Source organism: Candoia aspera, chromosome 2, assembly GCF_035149785.1.
Source record: "Candoia aspera isolate rCanAsp1 chromosome 2, rCanAsp1.hap2, whole genome shotgun sequence".
Classification (NCBI taxonomy): Eukaryota; Metazoa; Chordata; class Lepidosauria; order Squamata; family Boidae; genus Candoia; species Candoia aspera.
Window position 1 is genome coordinate 100,029,100 of NC_086154.1, and position 17,272 is coordinate 100,046,371.

Sequence of the window (17,272 nt, forward strand, 5' to 3'; positions counted from 1 at the left end):
ACCCTCTTGTAATATGAGGATGCAAGAACATAATGGCACAAAGCAACATTTTAGAGATTCACACAGGCCTCCCAGCTCTTTTAGTTACTGGGCCAGAGACCAGGGCCAGGCTGGAACATTTGGGGTTGGGTCTCTATGATCATGCTCATTAGAATATCTCTTCCAACTGTACAAAATCCAACAAATGCTGGATCTATAAACATTTATTTGAAAGACTTTACAGACACCCAGTGTCTAACTACCACTGTATAATGGCTGTACAATATGCCAAATTGGTACTTGAGATGCTTGACCATCTCACTTGATGGATGGGATTAAGACAAAGAAAAAACTGGCAGTTCAAAGATATCATTGGGCTGTATGGAAATGAAAGAAAAAAGCTTTAGGATGATTATTCTTTCTAAGAAAATCTGTAAAACAAGGAACCCCCAAGAACAGCTGGATAAAAGTTGTAGTCTGGCAAGAAACCAAGCCGACATGGAGTTGTCATTAAATGTCCATAGAACGATAGTTGGGCTATACCTACTCCATTTATCTTACTGGGTCTCTCTCAGAAGCAACAATATCCTGGACATAAAAATGATTGGCTGCCCTTGTTACAGAGAGAGACAATAATATATAGAGATATATTAACATGTTGGAGATTTATATGTAGCAGTATAAACGAAAAGGGGAATGGTGGCAAACACTCTTAGCATAATTGTGCTTATAACTAAATCCTTCTCACACTTTCTTGCATCCAGAACTGTTTATCTCTAGGCACTGGAGTAGTTTCTGCTATTTGTTTATTTTCTGTGCCTGCTGCAGTCGTGATACTGCTGGGATTATATATACTTGACAGTGATACATAAAACTAAGTGGTTTCTTACCATAGCAACCACTTGTCTTGAATTTTGTTAGGCTAGTTAACATTGTTTGCTGCTGCCATTTCTCTCCAAATCAGGAACTATGCTGACATAGAAATGCACTACCTTCTAACAGGTGGACTACAGCTGGAACAGAACTCAGCCAAGACACCTGTTGGAGACTCTTGGTAAGATGCAGCACCTAGCAAGCACTGTGATATAATAGATTTTCATTGTGCCAGAGTGAAACCTGAACTAATGTTGTCATAATATGCTAATTTTGTGAGATTGTTTGTCATAATGGTTGAAAAGTAATAGCCTGACTGGGTAAACACGAAAGAATTGGCGTTAGTGAGCCCGTGAAAGAAGCCATCACTAGCATGGCTTTCTTTGACAGAAACTGAGCATGTCAGAAAAATTTATGTATGTCATCTCTCCTTATTCAGGTTTTCTTCTTCCTTTTTTGTCAATAACATGAAAATGAATGTTCAAAACAATACTGACAGGACTGTTGGAAGAGTCTGTCTTAGAGGTTATCTTGGCCATAAGGCCGCCGCAGTATACAGCACTGAACCATCTGGTCCACATGGGTTATCTACAAGGAACACAGTGTCTCTGATCAAACAGTCACCTCTGTCTTGCTGGCTGTGCGGTAGTGGTGATGGTGTCCTGGGATATAGTGCAGCTGCTCCACTGTGTTATGTCGCCGAGAGGCAAATGCTTGGCGTTTGGCCGAGGTTTGGTTCATACTCAAGGTGTTGTACAAGTTATTTGAGGCACTGGGATGGGAGTGCATCTTAGTCATCCGGTAGCGATCCAAGACAGGTGTTGAAACAAAGACGTCTGAGTGGGACAAAGCTCGTGACATGGATTGCTCTCCAAACCCTGAGTGTTCTGGAGAGAGCAGAGGGTCTTGGGAATGGAGACGCTCAGTAGACAGCAGCTGTTCATCTGAGAGGATCTGCTCGTAAGACATGCTGAATTCCTCAGGCATGACTCTCTCTGGGGACAACACCCGGTCCTGGGACATGGCCCGCATTACACGGCGTGGCCTCTCCCTTTGGTTGACCTGTTTCTGGGATAACTGGATGACATTGAGAGGGAGCGTCCCCCTTGCTGCTAAGTCTGGAAGGTGCCTCTTTCGTGAGTAATATTCCTCTGCTTCCTTGTCAGCTAGATGGAGAAGAGAAATTGAAAAGGCAGAATCAGCTGGAAACCGAGGTAAAAGGCAAAAAAGAGACACCATACCTTTTTCAGAATAATCAATATATGAGATAGGTTGTAAAGGCAGCAAGCAAAAGTACTGCCATACTGGCAGTGTCTACATGTGGAATTCACCCTTTCATAGGAATTGATGTCCAATCAGTACAGGACTATGCTGCACCTGATACTCCGTGCACACCAGAGAGGCCAGATCTTGCTAACTTTGCACTTTGGAAATGCATTGAGACTGCAATTCTAACTCCCAGAACTGTGAGGTAAGAGGTGCATTGGATTCTGAAGCTAAGAGGTCTCTGAAGAAATCATAACTGAAGCAAAGCATCCTTTTGAAACTTTGCATAGCTATAATAAAAACATAGATGTCAAGACTACAAACTGGAAAACAGCAACAATCAACAGCAAGTTAATTGTTTTGTAACTTGTTTTTATGTTTTTATGTTACTCTATTGTTGTAAGCCACCCAGAATTGGTTAGAGTTGGGTGGCATCCAAATTGAATGAATGAATGGATGAATGAATGATCAAATTGAAGAAGGCAAGCCTGGAGCCTCAACCATGGGTGCTGGCAGATACTTCCCTTCTCACCTTCTACCCACCAAGCTCCTTGCACTGCTCTGGCCAACCCATGAGTAAAAGTCTATTAAAAAGGCATTTTCAGTCTAAGATTGCTGGAACATCCTCTCAACTTCTCCATTTGCATGGCTGGTTGTTGATTTTTTTACAAGACAGTTGCAAATTTAGCAGAAGGATATTTGCATTTGGTTTGGCAAGTCATTTTAACAGTTAAGCAAGCAAGCAAATACCCACATTCTCTGTCAATATTCTTTGTCTTTATGCCCAGAGGAAATGCCATCAACCAAACCAGGTGCCAATACTTATATCCTTGCTTCTCCTGCAATGTGACCCTTTTAATGTATGCTTTTCCTCATTAATAATGATTCTCATAATTTTAGTTTCATGTTAGAATACTTTTCTAAATACAACTTCTCTATATCTTTCCAATATTACCAATCAGATGTTTTGGGGCTTTAATTTTTACCTTTAGAAATCAGTTTTCCAATTTTTTTCTTACAGCAAGAGAAATAAGGAATTAGAAAAGAGAGGCAGTATTAGAATTGATTGTATTTAATTTAATTGTCCAAGTAGAAACAGCTTCTGATCTTCTTCCTGGCTGCATCCTGACTTTCTTTGTTGTAATGTACCCCACTGTAGTAAAATGGCCATAAAGATTCTATAGGAAAACACGGGGGAGCTTTGGTCTGTTAGATCATCAACAAGGGGAATAACCAGAAGCTTTAACACATGTTGGGTAGAGATAGCCTGCAGCTGAAAAGAATGTCTCCATTTCAGTGTGGCAAAAGCATTGGTGAACTCTTTCCATTATTAAAACTCAGGCAAAAATATTCCCAGCCCCTACGAACTCTCTTAATGCCTTCCATCCTCTGAGGAACGCTTGTAAAATTGCCGATATTGCTTAAAGTGCAAGAGTCAGAGAAGTTGTTACCAAGTCAGATCCACGGTGATTTGAATGTCCTCTTTGAGCAACACAGGCAACTCTTCTCATTTTCTGCTGTTGAATGTGCAGGAAACGGACGTTTTGAGATATTGCTATAATCTCTAATTCCAGTGTTCAAGGTTGTCATATCTTGCTGCAGCTGATTACTTCAGTGAGGCCTATTACCATTGATAATATCCTGCCTAACAACAGTCATTATGCTCAAGAATTTCCCCAACTTTCCTCCCCTTCCTTTCGGCCCAGAAAGAGAAGGAACAAGTGAAGTGAGAATTTGGTTGGATTTCATTTAATTTGCTAAATTTCTCAAGAAAGTATAAAAGTGGCCCACAAACATTTCAGAAAATAAGAGGAAATGGCCTAGAGAGTGCATGAGGACTGAGACAGTAGATAAATTGTATAACTAACTGGAACAGGGATTCCTGCTCAGTCGAACAACTGTTTTCTCCCTCTCCCTTTCCAACCCCACCCCCCACTTTCTTTTTATATCCCAAAGAAGCTAAGCCATCTTCCATCACACTAAGCCAGCAAAACTGCAAAGGTAATTTCTTTTTCTCTGTATCTCTGTCTCCCTCCCTGGTTCTTTCCTTGCTTTCTTATCAAGGAGGCAGCCTCTTTCTTTATTCCCAGGATAAGCTGTGCCCTGCAACATGTTCATGAACCTAACTGTTGTAGCACCTGTGTATGTGTGTGAATGCTACATCTTAAAACTTGTGCCTTTTGTGCTCTAACAGGGAGCCTTTGAACATTTCTACTTTTTTGCTGTAGCGAGGAGCTTTAATGCTACATCTTTATCTTCTGCTGAACTCTGTGTATGGTCCATTAAAGTGAATCACTTCTTGAAGTCTCCTGCTTCTTCACCTTTCTTTGAACTCTTTCTTCATCTTTCTGTCACTGAACTGAAATTTCTCACAGATATCATAGATTATCAGCCCCTTTTTATTGTTTTGTATTAGCCTCAGATAATTTTTGTGCTACAGTTTCCACTGATGATCAACTAGCTCTGTACATCATTGATCTCAAGTATTGTTTAATAAATTGTATTTTGGGTTATTAATAATAGTTTCATTTTTGGCCTCCTGGAATGCATAAACCCACTGAATAACCTGTAGTGTTAAGGTCCTACTGAATTGGTGCAGTGTGATTTAATGAGTGTGAAATAGAGGCCACTGAGGCATGTTGTCATGGACCTGGTGTGATAGAGGGGATTTTCTCTGTTACAGGAAGAAAGCATGAAACACTGCCACAGCACAAAGATGCTTATAGGTATTGTAGTCCCCCTCCCCCTTCTCTCACAGAAAACCATCCACATCAAGTAGCATGTTAAAGAAATGAAACCTACTTAATCTCTTCAGGGAAGAATATTTACTTGGATTAGTCTTAACTGCAGACTCATATGATGGAGGGAGGTGTGAGAGGTTCTGGAAAGATCTGGAGAAGGATAAATCATAGGGCTCTGTAGCAGAGGTGAGGATACTGTTCATCCGTGGTTTTTCTGCAACAAAAGGAGAAAAAAAGGAAGCCACAAGATTAGCAGTGCCCTTGGATTCAGTGATTCAATTGCACTCATTCACTTGTCTAATTTGGCATTATGAAGTAATTCAAGCTGATGCTACCCAAGCTGCAAATAAGGCTCTCTTGGGCTTTGTTTCTTCAGTCCATTGCAATGGTTAATGAAGGCAGATACATTGATTCATAGCCCACAGAACCCTTGCCCTTTGCCAAATGGATGCTAAGAAGACAGCCCTCTTGTTACGAGACAACAAATGTAAATGAAGTAGCTACTGAATGTTCATTTTTGTTTGAGAGATGAGCATGAACAAGCCCACCTGGCATCCCGGTATGCCCTATGGACAAGGTGCTTTTCAGCACCATGAGTCTACTTTACTATCTGTACAAAACGCACAATCCCAATGACTAGGAAGGTAATTAGACCCCCCATCCAACCCTTAAGTATACCCACAACATTGTTTCTGGTTGTGTCTGTCTCATCCTGGAACATGAACCCAACTTCAAAAACTTTTTCAAAATATTCTGCAAGCATACAATAATACTTAATAATGAAAGGCTTTCAGCCCAGCTAAGCCCAACCCTTTTTCTTACATAAATTCTATGCAATTAAGGACCCAGCTTGCAATTTTGTATCCTGGCTAGCTGAAGGCTATAAATAATGTCTTGTTCCAACCCTCTCTCACCCTAAGGTGGCTCCTCCCAACTGGCACCCTCCAGTTCCACTGGACTTTGGGGCCATTCTACTGGGGAATTAGAGGGGTTGTTTTTCATTCCAAAACATATGGCAAGGACTTGGAAAGATTCCCCTAGTGAATCAGTAACGGTGGTGTCAGATGAACTTACCCTCATCCCCGAAGAAACTTCCTGCTTCATCTCTTCTCCGGCTGCATCTTCACACACTGCGTTATTCTAACTTTTGGGAATTAGGAGCAATCAAGCCTGCCTCCCTAATTTTAAATGCTTAGACAAATGGTTCTTCATTACTCATTCTGGAGGACGTATTTTTTTAAAATATGATCGCTTTTAATTATGGAGATAATGACAATGATAATTTCTAAAGAGAGCCCTTAGGTGTTTTCAGTGCAGACCCAATGTAATTTTCTGTTAACATGCACTGTAATTTGTCATCTCACAGTCAAGAGTTATTTTTAAAGTAGAGAATATACAGGAAGTATAGAGCTTAGCCTGGCCCATTGATGAGAATCACTGCCAGATATGACAATTTCAATGGCTTACAGTAGAATCCTGCGTATGCCTATAGAGCAATAAGACCTATTGTTTACGAAGAAGCTTAGAACTAAGTAAATCTGATAGGATGGTAGCTTTTGTAACCTAAATAGTTGACAGAAGGATTTAAGGTCTTCTTCCAACTTTCTCTCATCCTACAGAAATTCTTCCCAATTGGGTTCTCTGAAGCCCCATTGGACTTTAATTCTAGCTGGGAATTAGGAGAATTTTCCATTCCAAACACTATATAAGTTGGTTAATAGCCTTCTGCTAAGCCACTCTGTTGAAAAAGCAGCCCATAGTCTTTGCAACAATATGGCCACTTCTTTTGGGTCTATGGGAAGACAGTTCACTGTATGGGCTAGCTGAGCACCATGGGAACATCCCATATTCTAAACACAGAAGCTCTTGACATTTGTTCATCATGTGACTATATTTTTCCTAATACAAACAACAATGATTTCCAATGTTATGATTCCTTTAGCAATATTTGGAAAGGCTGTAGCTCACTGGCAGAGCATATATTGTGTGGGGGTTCAGTCCCAAGGAACCTCCAAGTAATGGATTGTGGTGGTAGGAAAGATTTCCTACCTTTAGACCCTGGAGAACAACTGCAGGATTTGTTTGATACAGAATTCACATTCCTTTGCTGCATATCAGATCATATGACTGAAAGCTAAGTTTTAAATTAACTTTCAGCAGCCCAAACCAAAGTCAATCTGACAAGTCACAACAGTTCTATTACACCCATCTGTTCAGGTATTAAAATACGTAGAGATAAAAATATTAAAAATAGCAGCAATGACTATGATGACCAAGTCCTCAGAAGATAGTGAAACAACAAGGATATGGAGGGTGAGCTCAGCCTTGCATCTAATGTACCCCTGGCCAAATTCCCCATTTGAAGAGCTGGAATTCATCTGCTGAGGCAAGAAATAACAACAAAAGTGAAGAAGCACAGCTCTCTAGGACACAGAGGGCCTAGAAGTCAAGGAGAATTAGTATACAATGCAGAGAAGTGTATTCCTAAAAATACTGGAAGCCCTGCCCATCTGTGAATATCTGAGGACTAATGTAATCGGTGTAAGAAGAACTGTGTTAAATGATCTGGACCTCTTCTTGACTGTACCAAATAATCACTTCATTTCATGTGGAATTCATGTAAAGACATTTTAACAACCCCAGAAATGGTTGACCCTCAAAACAAGCACCTCATATTCTTGGGATCCCAAATTCTTCTGTTGGACTCTGATTTATGTATCACAATCATGGAAGTTCTGACTCCATGCACAGACATTCGTGGAAGATAGAATCACATATCAAAGCCCAAAAGTCAGTAGTAAGGGCATCTCAAATCAGAGAGTATGTTGTCACAAAGTATAATATGCAGTGTAGGATGGACACCCACCCTACTGCCCATTATCTAGCTGGGACTCACCCTATCAAGAATTAGAAATTATGCTGGTTACTTGTCAATTTTTTTCCCTTCAAATCTAACCAATGTAAAAAAAAATACCCATAGATAGAATGTACATAGTTGGACACTGCATGCAGTTTTTGCGGCATTTGGAGTATTTCTTTGGATCTGGTGAGATATCAGTTTGGTCCTTTGGTTGAACTTAATAAAAAATCCATTGTATAGATGTCCTGAACAAGGAAAACAACTGAGAGACTGAATGACAGATGAGAAATATACTGGGACATTCCCTTATACTGCAAATTTATATACAATTCTTTATGATTACTAGAGGATGCTTCTTTTGTAGTTAAACATCATACACATCTAATGGAAGATTCAAATTGCTTTCCTATAAATTCTATATAATTGTACTGGGATATAATATTGAGCTCACTGTTATCCCATGTGGGTCTTTACATGCTGCTGCACAGAATTTACACTGTAATGCTTAGGTGCCTATCTAATAATAAGATGGAGACATAGAATTGTCTGAGCAACCTGGAAGATTTGATAAAAAATGGGAAATTAGCTTACTGCACATATCTGCATATGTATGTATTCAAATTTGAGCCCTGGTTAAATTCACGAAGACCCATGTATTATGAAACACAGCAGGTAATTGATTTCATTCTTCCTGCTCCTAATTTGTACTTGCCTTGATTAATGGATGTTGGGGTTCTAGTAAACCAGTACCCAGTGAATCCCAGGAGCCCAAACTCCGCTCATCCTGCTAAAATAGCCGTATGTCCACTCAAGATTTTTCACTGAAGAAAGTGGTGTTGAATTTGTTCCTGGTCCTATCTGAAGTGGAGCCTAAATATGCTTAACACTCTCCAAAGCCTTGCTAATCTCTTTGAGTGACAATCCTGCTTTCATCTATTGCCACCCTTTATTCATTCTAGTACTGCCTGAAGCAAGCTGTTTTGTTTCCCTGCTGCATGGCCATGCTGGTCAGTTTCCAATGATCAGTTTTGCCTCCCAAATACTTCAACCCACATCTAATAGACTGGTTCCACGGCTAAAGAAACCCTTCCATTTACCAGGCAACAGGAAGCATTGATTCAACACTACACTGTAAACACAAACTTCATCAGCTCAGAAATGATACCTCCCCTGCAGGGCTCCAGAAAGAAATGACATTGTGCCTCACACAGATAAGTGATCTGCATTGGGATTATTGACAGTTTGAAACAACAGTGTCTTTCCAGCATATGTAAGTCAATACTGTAGTTTAACACTGGGTGGAGGAAGGTGGAGAGAGAATCCTGCTAAAATTGTAGATTCCAATTACGAAATGAGATGAGTTGGGGACAACCATTAGATTGATCGCAACAAAGGAACACCTTGCCATTTGAGCAGGGGAACATCAAGGCATGATACTTTTAACCACGAACAAGCTGTTGCCCACAGAGAGGGCTGTGCCTCCAGATCTCAGGCCCAGATCCTCAGCAGCTCCACCTAGAGGCCTTAATCAGCAGGGCTGGACTGGAAGAGTCCTGAGACCCAGAAGACCCAAGGCCAGTTAAGTTGGACAGTGCTGGGCCAGGGGGTCTGCCTCACTGGGCATCTTCCTATGTTCGTATCAACTGTGACTAGACAAATGGTAATTCTACCCTCAATATCATGCTTTCCAGGGTCACCGGCAGGCATATTCTGCTCTGCTTCATCAAGCAGTGAGTAATTGAGTGATGCATATGCCAGTCCAAACTTGTCCCAAAGAAACCTAGAGCACAGTAACAGAAATGTGCAAGCATATTTCTATTTGCAGGCCTGAAATAAAAGAGACCTGCCAAAACAGGACTCACGTGTGCACCTCTGAACAGGCAAGAGCTACCACAGAAGCAAACCACAGAGCTACCACAGAAGATTGCTAAGCGCTGGCGAATGTGACATTAAATGACGCACTTTCTCTTCAGACAGTGACTAGCAAAGCTCGTCGTGTCATTGCCACAAAGTATGCAGAATTAATCACCCTGCATTTATTAAACAGCCTTGATGATGAAATTGGAGCAGTTTTTCACTCTCTGGCTTGCTACGCTATTAACTAGGAATGAAAATGGAGCGAGGCTGCAAATAAAAAGTCACCTTGAAACCTATTGCCCAGCAGCACCAGAGAACAACTTGAAACGGCTCAAGGAGTTACCTCATGCATAATATAGTTGGGAAACAAGGTCGATGTCTTGATAAGTTTCTTTCAGAAGCGACAATGCTTGCATTTGATTATGAAGCAACAGAGGGAACAGTGGGCTCTACCCTCAACACTCTTACTCACTGGTTTTAATGGACATGTAGCATCCCGCACCCCCCCCTTCTCACAGAGAGAGTCCAAGCTTTCTCACACACCAATCTCTCTCTCATGCACACAAATGGATGCCAGAATTGTAACTGACAGAGTCTCACTAGTATTGCTGCAGCCTGCAGTGTAAGGAAATGCAACACTTTTTCTAATTTCTAAAATAAAAATTTAAAGCCACATAACTTTCTATTACGGTCCAGTGTACAAGAGTTAACACAATACAAGAAAAAGAGCAACCCTCACCAAAACATTCACTGTCCTGTGAGAAAGTACTTCTAGTACCTGTCTTTACATTTTTAAACAAACAAAAAAATCACTTTTTTCTTTTAGGACAGAAGAATGGCTCTCTGGCTCTAAGCATCAGGCAAGAGTTGACTCTCCTTTGTTTGGACTTCCCTCTATTTATTTTACGTTATCCTGATCTTTCAGAGCAGCATTTTTGGCAACTTAGGACATTTGGGATAGTTGTAGCGAACACACTCATTTGCGTAAGATCACCTATATATCACCTTCCTAGGCAAACATCATTCACCAAGGCCTCTGTCAGGGAAGGAGTGCTACTATGGTCAGCAAAATATCAGTTTCCACTTCTTCAGGATACCACCCTTTTCTCTTTTTTTGAGTCAGTTCAGCCCTCAGTTACAGCCACCTTGCGCCTGCATTTCTTACTGTTTGCCCAAACACTTCAGATGATAGCATCACTGCTGCAAAAAGTTTGCACCAAAGGCTATCTCTCGAGAATTTGAGCTATAAAGCTCTAGTAGGGGTTGATTTAAATTACTCAGTCCCGTTCTGACTAGCGAATATTATCCTGCCACCTTCTCAGCTCCACTGTCTTCCTTCCACAATATAAGCTAAGCATCTTCTGACTGCCTAGAGCAGCTTCACAAATTATTTGGCAAACCCAACGGCTTGGTGGACACTGATGTTTCTGGCAATGAGCACATGAAGTATGGCTAATATACTTGCATTTTATTTTTAAACTTTCATCTACACATTTGGGATCCACAGGAAGTACGCATTTCAGGACTAGGACTACTCAGTGTGTGGCTTAATACCCACCTTTCTTATGTGGTAGACAAGAAGTCTAATTCTAAACACTCAAGAAAAGTGCACTGAGCCCCAGGAATCCCTGTTGTTACCAATCAGCAAGCTCCAGCAATGGCTGTGTTAATAATATTGACTGCAGCAACCACAATGTCACTTAGAAGCAATGGAAATTTATACAACTTTCTTCCAAAGTTCAACATATGGCTTCTGCTGGATGGAGCAAAAAGAACTGGGCCTGTGTCAGTGGCTTTGCTCCCTTCTGATATAAGCAGTGTATTAGCATGATTGGTATTTCATCCATCAAGTACAGGAGTGTGGCTGGAAAAGGCCTGTGATGGAGACGGTTTGTTGGTGAGCAGATTTCCCTGGAGGCGTGAGTGGGAATGGGAGCACTTTCATTTAAAATTTCCATTTGGCACAGCAATGATGCATGGCTCTCCCACAAAACCCCTCTGTGCCTGACACCCAGCATGAACAAATGCTGTCTTTGGCAATGGGGACAACCCCACTCCTGGCTGCTCTGATTCTGCTCCTTGTAATGCTAGGCTCCTCTCAGAATGCTACTTCATATCCCAGCCACGTCCTCTTCTATTCTTGCCTTCCTGAACCATAGACAAGGAACACGTCCGAGATGCCAGCTCATGTTTTTGTGGAAACCAAACCAAACCAAGCAGGAGCTATTTGGAGGCATTTGCCTGCATGATTTCTGCTAGCCATGCTTTTTCAGAAGCATGCTTAGATCCACCCAGGAAATACAAATGATTGCATCAGACTTCAACCCTACTCAGGCAGCAGCTGATGAGGTGAAGCAGAGGAAGGGAAATAACATGAAAATGCATGAGATGGGGACATTATACTGCACGTTGGAGAATAGTGGAGTGAGAGAGCAAGGCCCACTCCCTCTACAGAGAGCAAGGCCCACTCCCTCTTCGCACTGAAGATGTTGCCTAGTCTGACAATGAAACATCTGCAAGAAAACATCAAGGCTCAGAGAGCACCAAGGACTCCACAGTTCAACCCTGAGCTACAAATATTTGCTTCTGTAGGAGAATAGTAGAAAGGGATGGAGGGAAGCTTCCAGGCCTGCCTGGAGGCAGATGGTTCATGCTGATTCTCTTGATGTGTGGACTTCAACTCCCAGAATTCCCCAGCCAGCATACTGGGGAGTCAACGTCCACACATCTTAAAGTTGCCAAGTATGAAAAGCACTGGCTTAGAGCTTTACGTGGTAGGATAGGATGCCCTATCTTACCATGTAATTGACTGCACCTTTTCTAATCCCTGACCTGGCTGGAGCTGATCTGAATTACTCCTTTCCCTCATCTCCATCCACTTTTTAATGTTGTCTGAACATGAGAAGGAAAAATGTGCCTATTTTATTTATCCATTTTCAATTACATATCACCGTATCATCATGTTATTTTCTTTTATAACCACCTGTAGAGTTATGTGATATATTTTATGCTTCTTCCAGATCTGCTGGTTTTATAAGAATTTTTAAGCATCTTTAAACATAATAGTAACAAAGTGCTGGAGGATGTTATAAAATGAGGATTTTTTTTAACCTTCAAGGAAGTTAAATTGACAAATTTCTGCTGCTGTTAAACATTTTTTCACCTAGGATTATAATATATAGGATGAGAAAATAAGTTTGAATGCTCTTCCGTCTGGGGGTAATGGGTGGGATTCAATCCCTGCCTATAGAAATCTACATTATTGGAGAAAAATAAATTCCCTTAACATTCTAGCATTTGAGTATCTGCAGTTTTGGATATAAGAAGTTTTAAAAATGGAGAAGAATCATCATCGACTGTGTCCTGAATATATTTCAGCAAAAACCTCTCTCTCTCTCCCTCTGTCTTTCTCACCCCCCACCAAAAACATACATGGGGGATGACATGCCTTAATGAGAACTGGACAACCTGCGGCCCACAGCCTAATTTATGCAATCTTTCTTTTTAATTATATATATTTTCTTTCAGTGCACATCTCATTGGGTATTAATCAGCTTCATTAACCACAGGCCAACTTCTATGTGCAGTATAAATTCCATAGGCTATACAAAAGGAAGGAAAAAGAAAAAAGCAAAGCTGAAATTGAATGAGCAGTTTGGCTGTGGAGGATCCCTCTACAAGTGATCACTTCAGACTTTTGGCAACCCTAATCAATGCTGCAGAGTTGGGAAACAGAGGGAGAAAGAGGGGATGCCATAAAATGTAGCAGAAGAAACACCAAGTCAGTCAAATTAAGATTGCTGTATCAGTAAGTAAAATAAGGAGATTCCCTGTGTTGAGCAAAGTCCTTTATGATTTTATGGACACGTCCACGTAGTTTTCTTGGCAAGAGTACTGAGGTGGTTTGCCACTGCTGCCTCCTGGGATTTTTTGTATAGCTCTAAGAAATGTTGATACTTAAAATGTAAAATGGGACAAAAAGGGTCGTTGGTACTATATTAGGCATACTGAGAGCACTGCTGTCATTGGATCATTCTCTGTTTCAGTGCTGCAATTAAACTTCTGCTTAGGATTGTGCAGTTTGTGCTAATTATGACCATATATATGAGAGGACTCAATTACACTGGTGATGGGTGTGCTGCTGGAAGACCTGAAGGCTGGATTGAGGACAGATCATTCTGGAGAAGGTCCAGCTATGCGGTCTCTAAGAGTCAACACTGGCTTGATGGCACATGATCCAAAATCAGTATCTATCTCCTTATTGTTATGGTGGCTAGAACGACACTCACACAAAAATAACTAGCATATGTTGCAAGGGTTTTAAAAACAACAACAACAACAACGGTTCTGTTAATACTCCAGGACCTTGATCATACCTGATCTTCTACGGAGACAGCAATGTGGCAATCTATTATATTACTATTATATAACTTCCACTGAAATTGTGAAGGAGCCAGTATCTGGGTAGGAATTTCTAAATTATGTTCTCTTTCCTTGTGGCATTTTAAAATATCAAAGTGACCTGCAAAAATGCTTTTATGTTCAAGAATCTTAACATAAATCACGATGCAGTAAGAGGTTATTTCTTACTACTATTTGGGGATATTACACAAATCTTTCTGAAATATACAGTATATGGCCTGTTTCTTTTAAAGCAGTGAGATTTCTTCCTGCCATAGGTGTTAAATGTGTACACAATTACCTGTGAGTAAATCCCATTAAACTCAATGGCATTTATTTCTACGTAGACCTGAACAGGAGTAGCCATGAATCAGGAACTTCTTGCTTCTCTGTATATGCATAATCTGTATCCAAAATGACTTCATCTTATTTGTGCAATAATAATATGCACTAGGCACACTGCACTTTTCATAGATGTTGATAGACTAGCTTTAGGGTCTCCAGCGTGATGCTTGTGGACACCGAAATGCATCCAGGCATTTCTTCTGGTTCCTTTCAGTCTTTCTTTCTTTGAATTTATGTATGAATGAATGACGCTAGAATGTTTCAAATGAAATGGTTCCTTCTAGTATGATATTGGATACTAAATGATTTCTAATAATACTATGGGCTCACACATGCACACTTCTTTTAATACAACATTAAAAATGAATGGGTCATTTTTAGTTGACAATGAAGTTTCACTAAGCAAAAATTTAAAAGTGCTAGCTGGACTTATTTTATAAACTTACCAATCAAGACAGATATAAATGAAGCATAATACAAACTTCTCACAGATGGTACATATAATTGTAGTATCCAATATTAGATAATTTATGTAGCTCAGGGTTGACCTCTTGGGTTCTTGCTGTTTTCTGGGCCTGATGGTTTTCCTGCCTGGTTTCTTTACCCAGTTAGGTAAAATCATCAGTGCATGGGAGAGTGAAGTTTGCTGGTGGTTTATATCTAGGAGCTTGCCTTCCCAGTCTTGATTGGGTATGGTTTCTTCCTTGATGGTCTCTTAATTGGTTATTGTTTCTTCCCCGATTGTTTATCTGGTTTGCTTCCTGCTTACCTGGGTGTTGCCTGCTAGGGAGGAGGTGCTTTGGGCTGTTTCCTTCCTTCCTTGACTTTTAGTTATGTCTTATTGTCATTAAATTTGTCTATGTGTTGATAGATCAAGGAATGATCATCATTCTGACTGCCAGTTGATGTTCACACTTGGTTAGTGTGGATAAAATTTACAAGAGAAAAAGAAAATCACAACAAACTACCCTTTGCTTTTTATGTATTTCTAAGTTACCCTCTGCTACGGAAATGTTTCTTAGGCTACCTATAGTACAATAAACACAGACACAGACACACACATTCCAGTATACTAAATTATTAAACTATAAATAAGAATTGGCAAACAGCTGATAACAGAATGCATCTGAAAACCCAATTCAATTTACCCACTTCCAGTGAGGAATGGAGAACTAACGGCCCGCATTTTCTCTGCTCCATAGATTGCAGGGGCATTACGGCTGAAAAGACAGCTGGATGCGGGATCTGGACTGCTGAAATTCTCTCTGGATCAAAGAGAGATCTTGAGATTACCCATACGTACTCCAGACAGCTGGGTTTTTTTGAGTGGATGGCAGAAACCAATGTTTTTGCAATTACTTGCGATCAGCTGGGAGTTCCGGGTTCCATCATGCTCTGAGCCATTAATGCAGCCTTTCATGGACTCAAGCTTTGACCAAACCTCATCTTTTAAATCACTTTGGAGTTTTATTTTTTTATTGTTTCTTTAAGATTGAAAAACCTTCAGAACTGCAAATTTAGCATTCACTGCATGAGTCTCTCTTCAATCCATCTAAAAAGAAAGAAATCTACATGTTTCCAGTTTTGTAAGATCTTTACTTTTTGCAATATACAGCAAAATGGTGATTATAGTGTTGTTTTTGGAAAGTTTTTGAATGCTAAGGGTTTGGATGACATTGATTTAAAGAAAGACTTTGAAGTAAATTAGAAAGATACTCTCATGTGGGAAAATTTATCTTGCTTACATTCCAAGCTGATAACAAGACTTTGAAGGTTGATCTCTAGAGGGTACCAGATGGCTACTTTAAAGGAAATGTATGATATGTGGGCCCAAGAAGTGCTTGAGTTATTTAACTCTATATTGGAACAAAAAGTTGTTATTGAAGAGGAACAAGTCCCTTTGAAGATAACCAAAATGGACTTTAAGGTGGACTTAAAAATTATAACCTATATGATAGAAATGGAAATATTAGATTTACAAATGGAATTCGATGATCATTTAAAAATTAAAAAATACAAATAATGTATCAAAAGAACGATGTGGATTACCTTTCTAAATTAGAATATAAAAGATCAATTGGAGTTACTACACAGAAATTACAAATGGACTTGGATAAAGATGGCAAGAATTCCAAGAGAAGAGACAAGGATAGTAGAAGAAAGCAGAAGTTAGAACTTTATTTATTGGACTTAAGGACTGCTGGAAGAAAGAAGAAAAAAAAATAGAAAATTGGTTTATTTGATTATGGTTAAATAATGCGTTGCTATCTCTGGTGATGCTTAATGATTATCTTGATTGGATAGTTCTTTTTGTAAATGTTCAGCTGGGTGTAATGGATTAGTTTGCAATATCTACACTATTATTTTTGATATGAAAATAAGGGGTTACTATTTCTGGTAATGTTTAATAGTCTTTAATTTTTTGTAATGTTTAATTGTTAATTGGGATTATATTTTGATTATTAAAGAGAGGGATTAGAGGGATTTTGATTAAGGGGGACTATATACTTAGGTTGTTAGGTATTTCTGTTAACTTTTACTGGACCTTTACTGATTACTAAGAAGAGCTGAAGATTTAGATATGAGTTTATAGAAAATGGGGTGAGGTATAGAATGAAGATGTATTTGGTTGTATTTTAAGAGACTGTCATGAGTAATTATGGTGAGCAGGAAGGGGCTCCCATCCAGGGTGGAAAACGCATGCGTAGTACTGAGGAATTAAGCAGCCATTCAAAGAGACACAGATCAGGCCCGCCTTAGCTTTTGGGGTTTATATGTCTGGGTTTTTCCCACGCTTATTCAGTTTGTTAGGATTCTGTTTATGTAGCAGTAATAAACACTAGAGAACTACTCCTCATCTCAGTGTGATACTCACTGTTAGGACAGAGACAGTTATAAGTTGTTAATCTTGAATATATTGCTGGGGATGAAGGGGGAAGTTTCTTCTTAT

At 39.9% G+C, this 17,272-nt stretch overlaps 1 protein-coding gene across 3 annotated transcripts in view; it reads right to left on the reverse strand.

The window, feature by feature from the left end:
• Positions 1 to 1,452: 1,452 nt before the first annotated feature.
• The window catches only part of SHISA6 (shisa family member 6), a 326,089-nt gene continuing 310,269 nt past the window's right edge, over positions 1,453 to 17,272 (reverse strand). For all 3 annotated transcript variants that reach the window (XM_063292580.1, XM_063292579.1, XM_063292578.1), the window contains 2 exons: positions 4,921 to 5,073; positions 1,453 to 2,018 (listed from right to left, as the gene is read on the reverse strand). In XM_063292580.1, the coding sequence (XP_063148650.1) occupies positions 1,465 to 2,018; positions 4,921 to 5,073 (707 nt within the window). In that variant the 3' untranslated portion in view covers positions 1,453 to 1,464. The remainder of the gene's footprint in view (positions 2,019 to 4,920; positions 5,074 to 17,272) is intronic.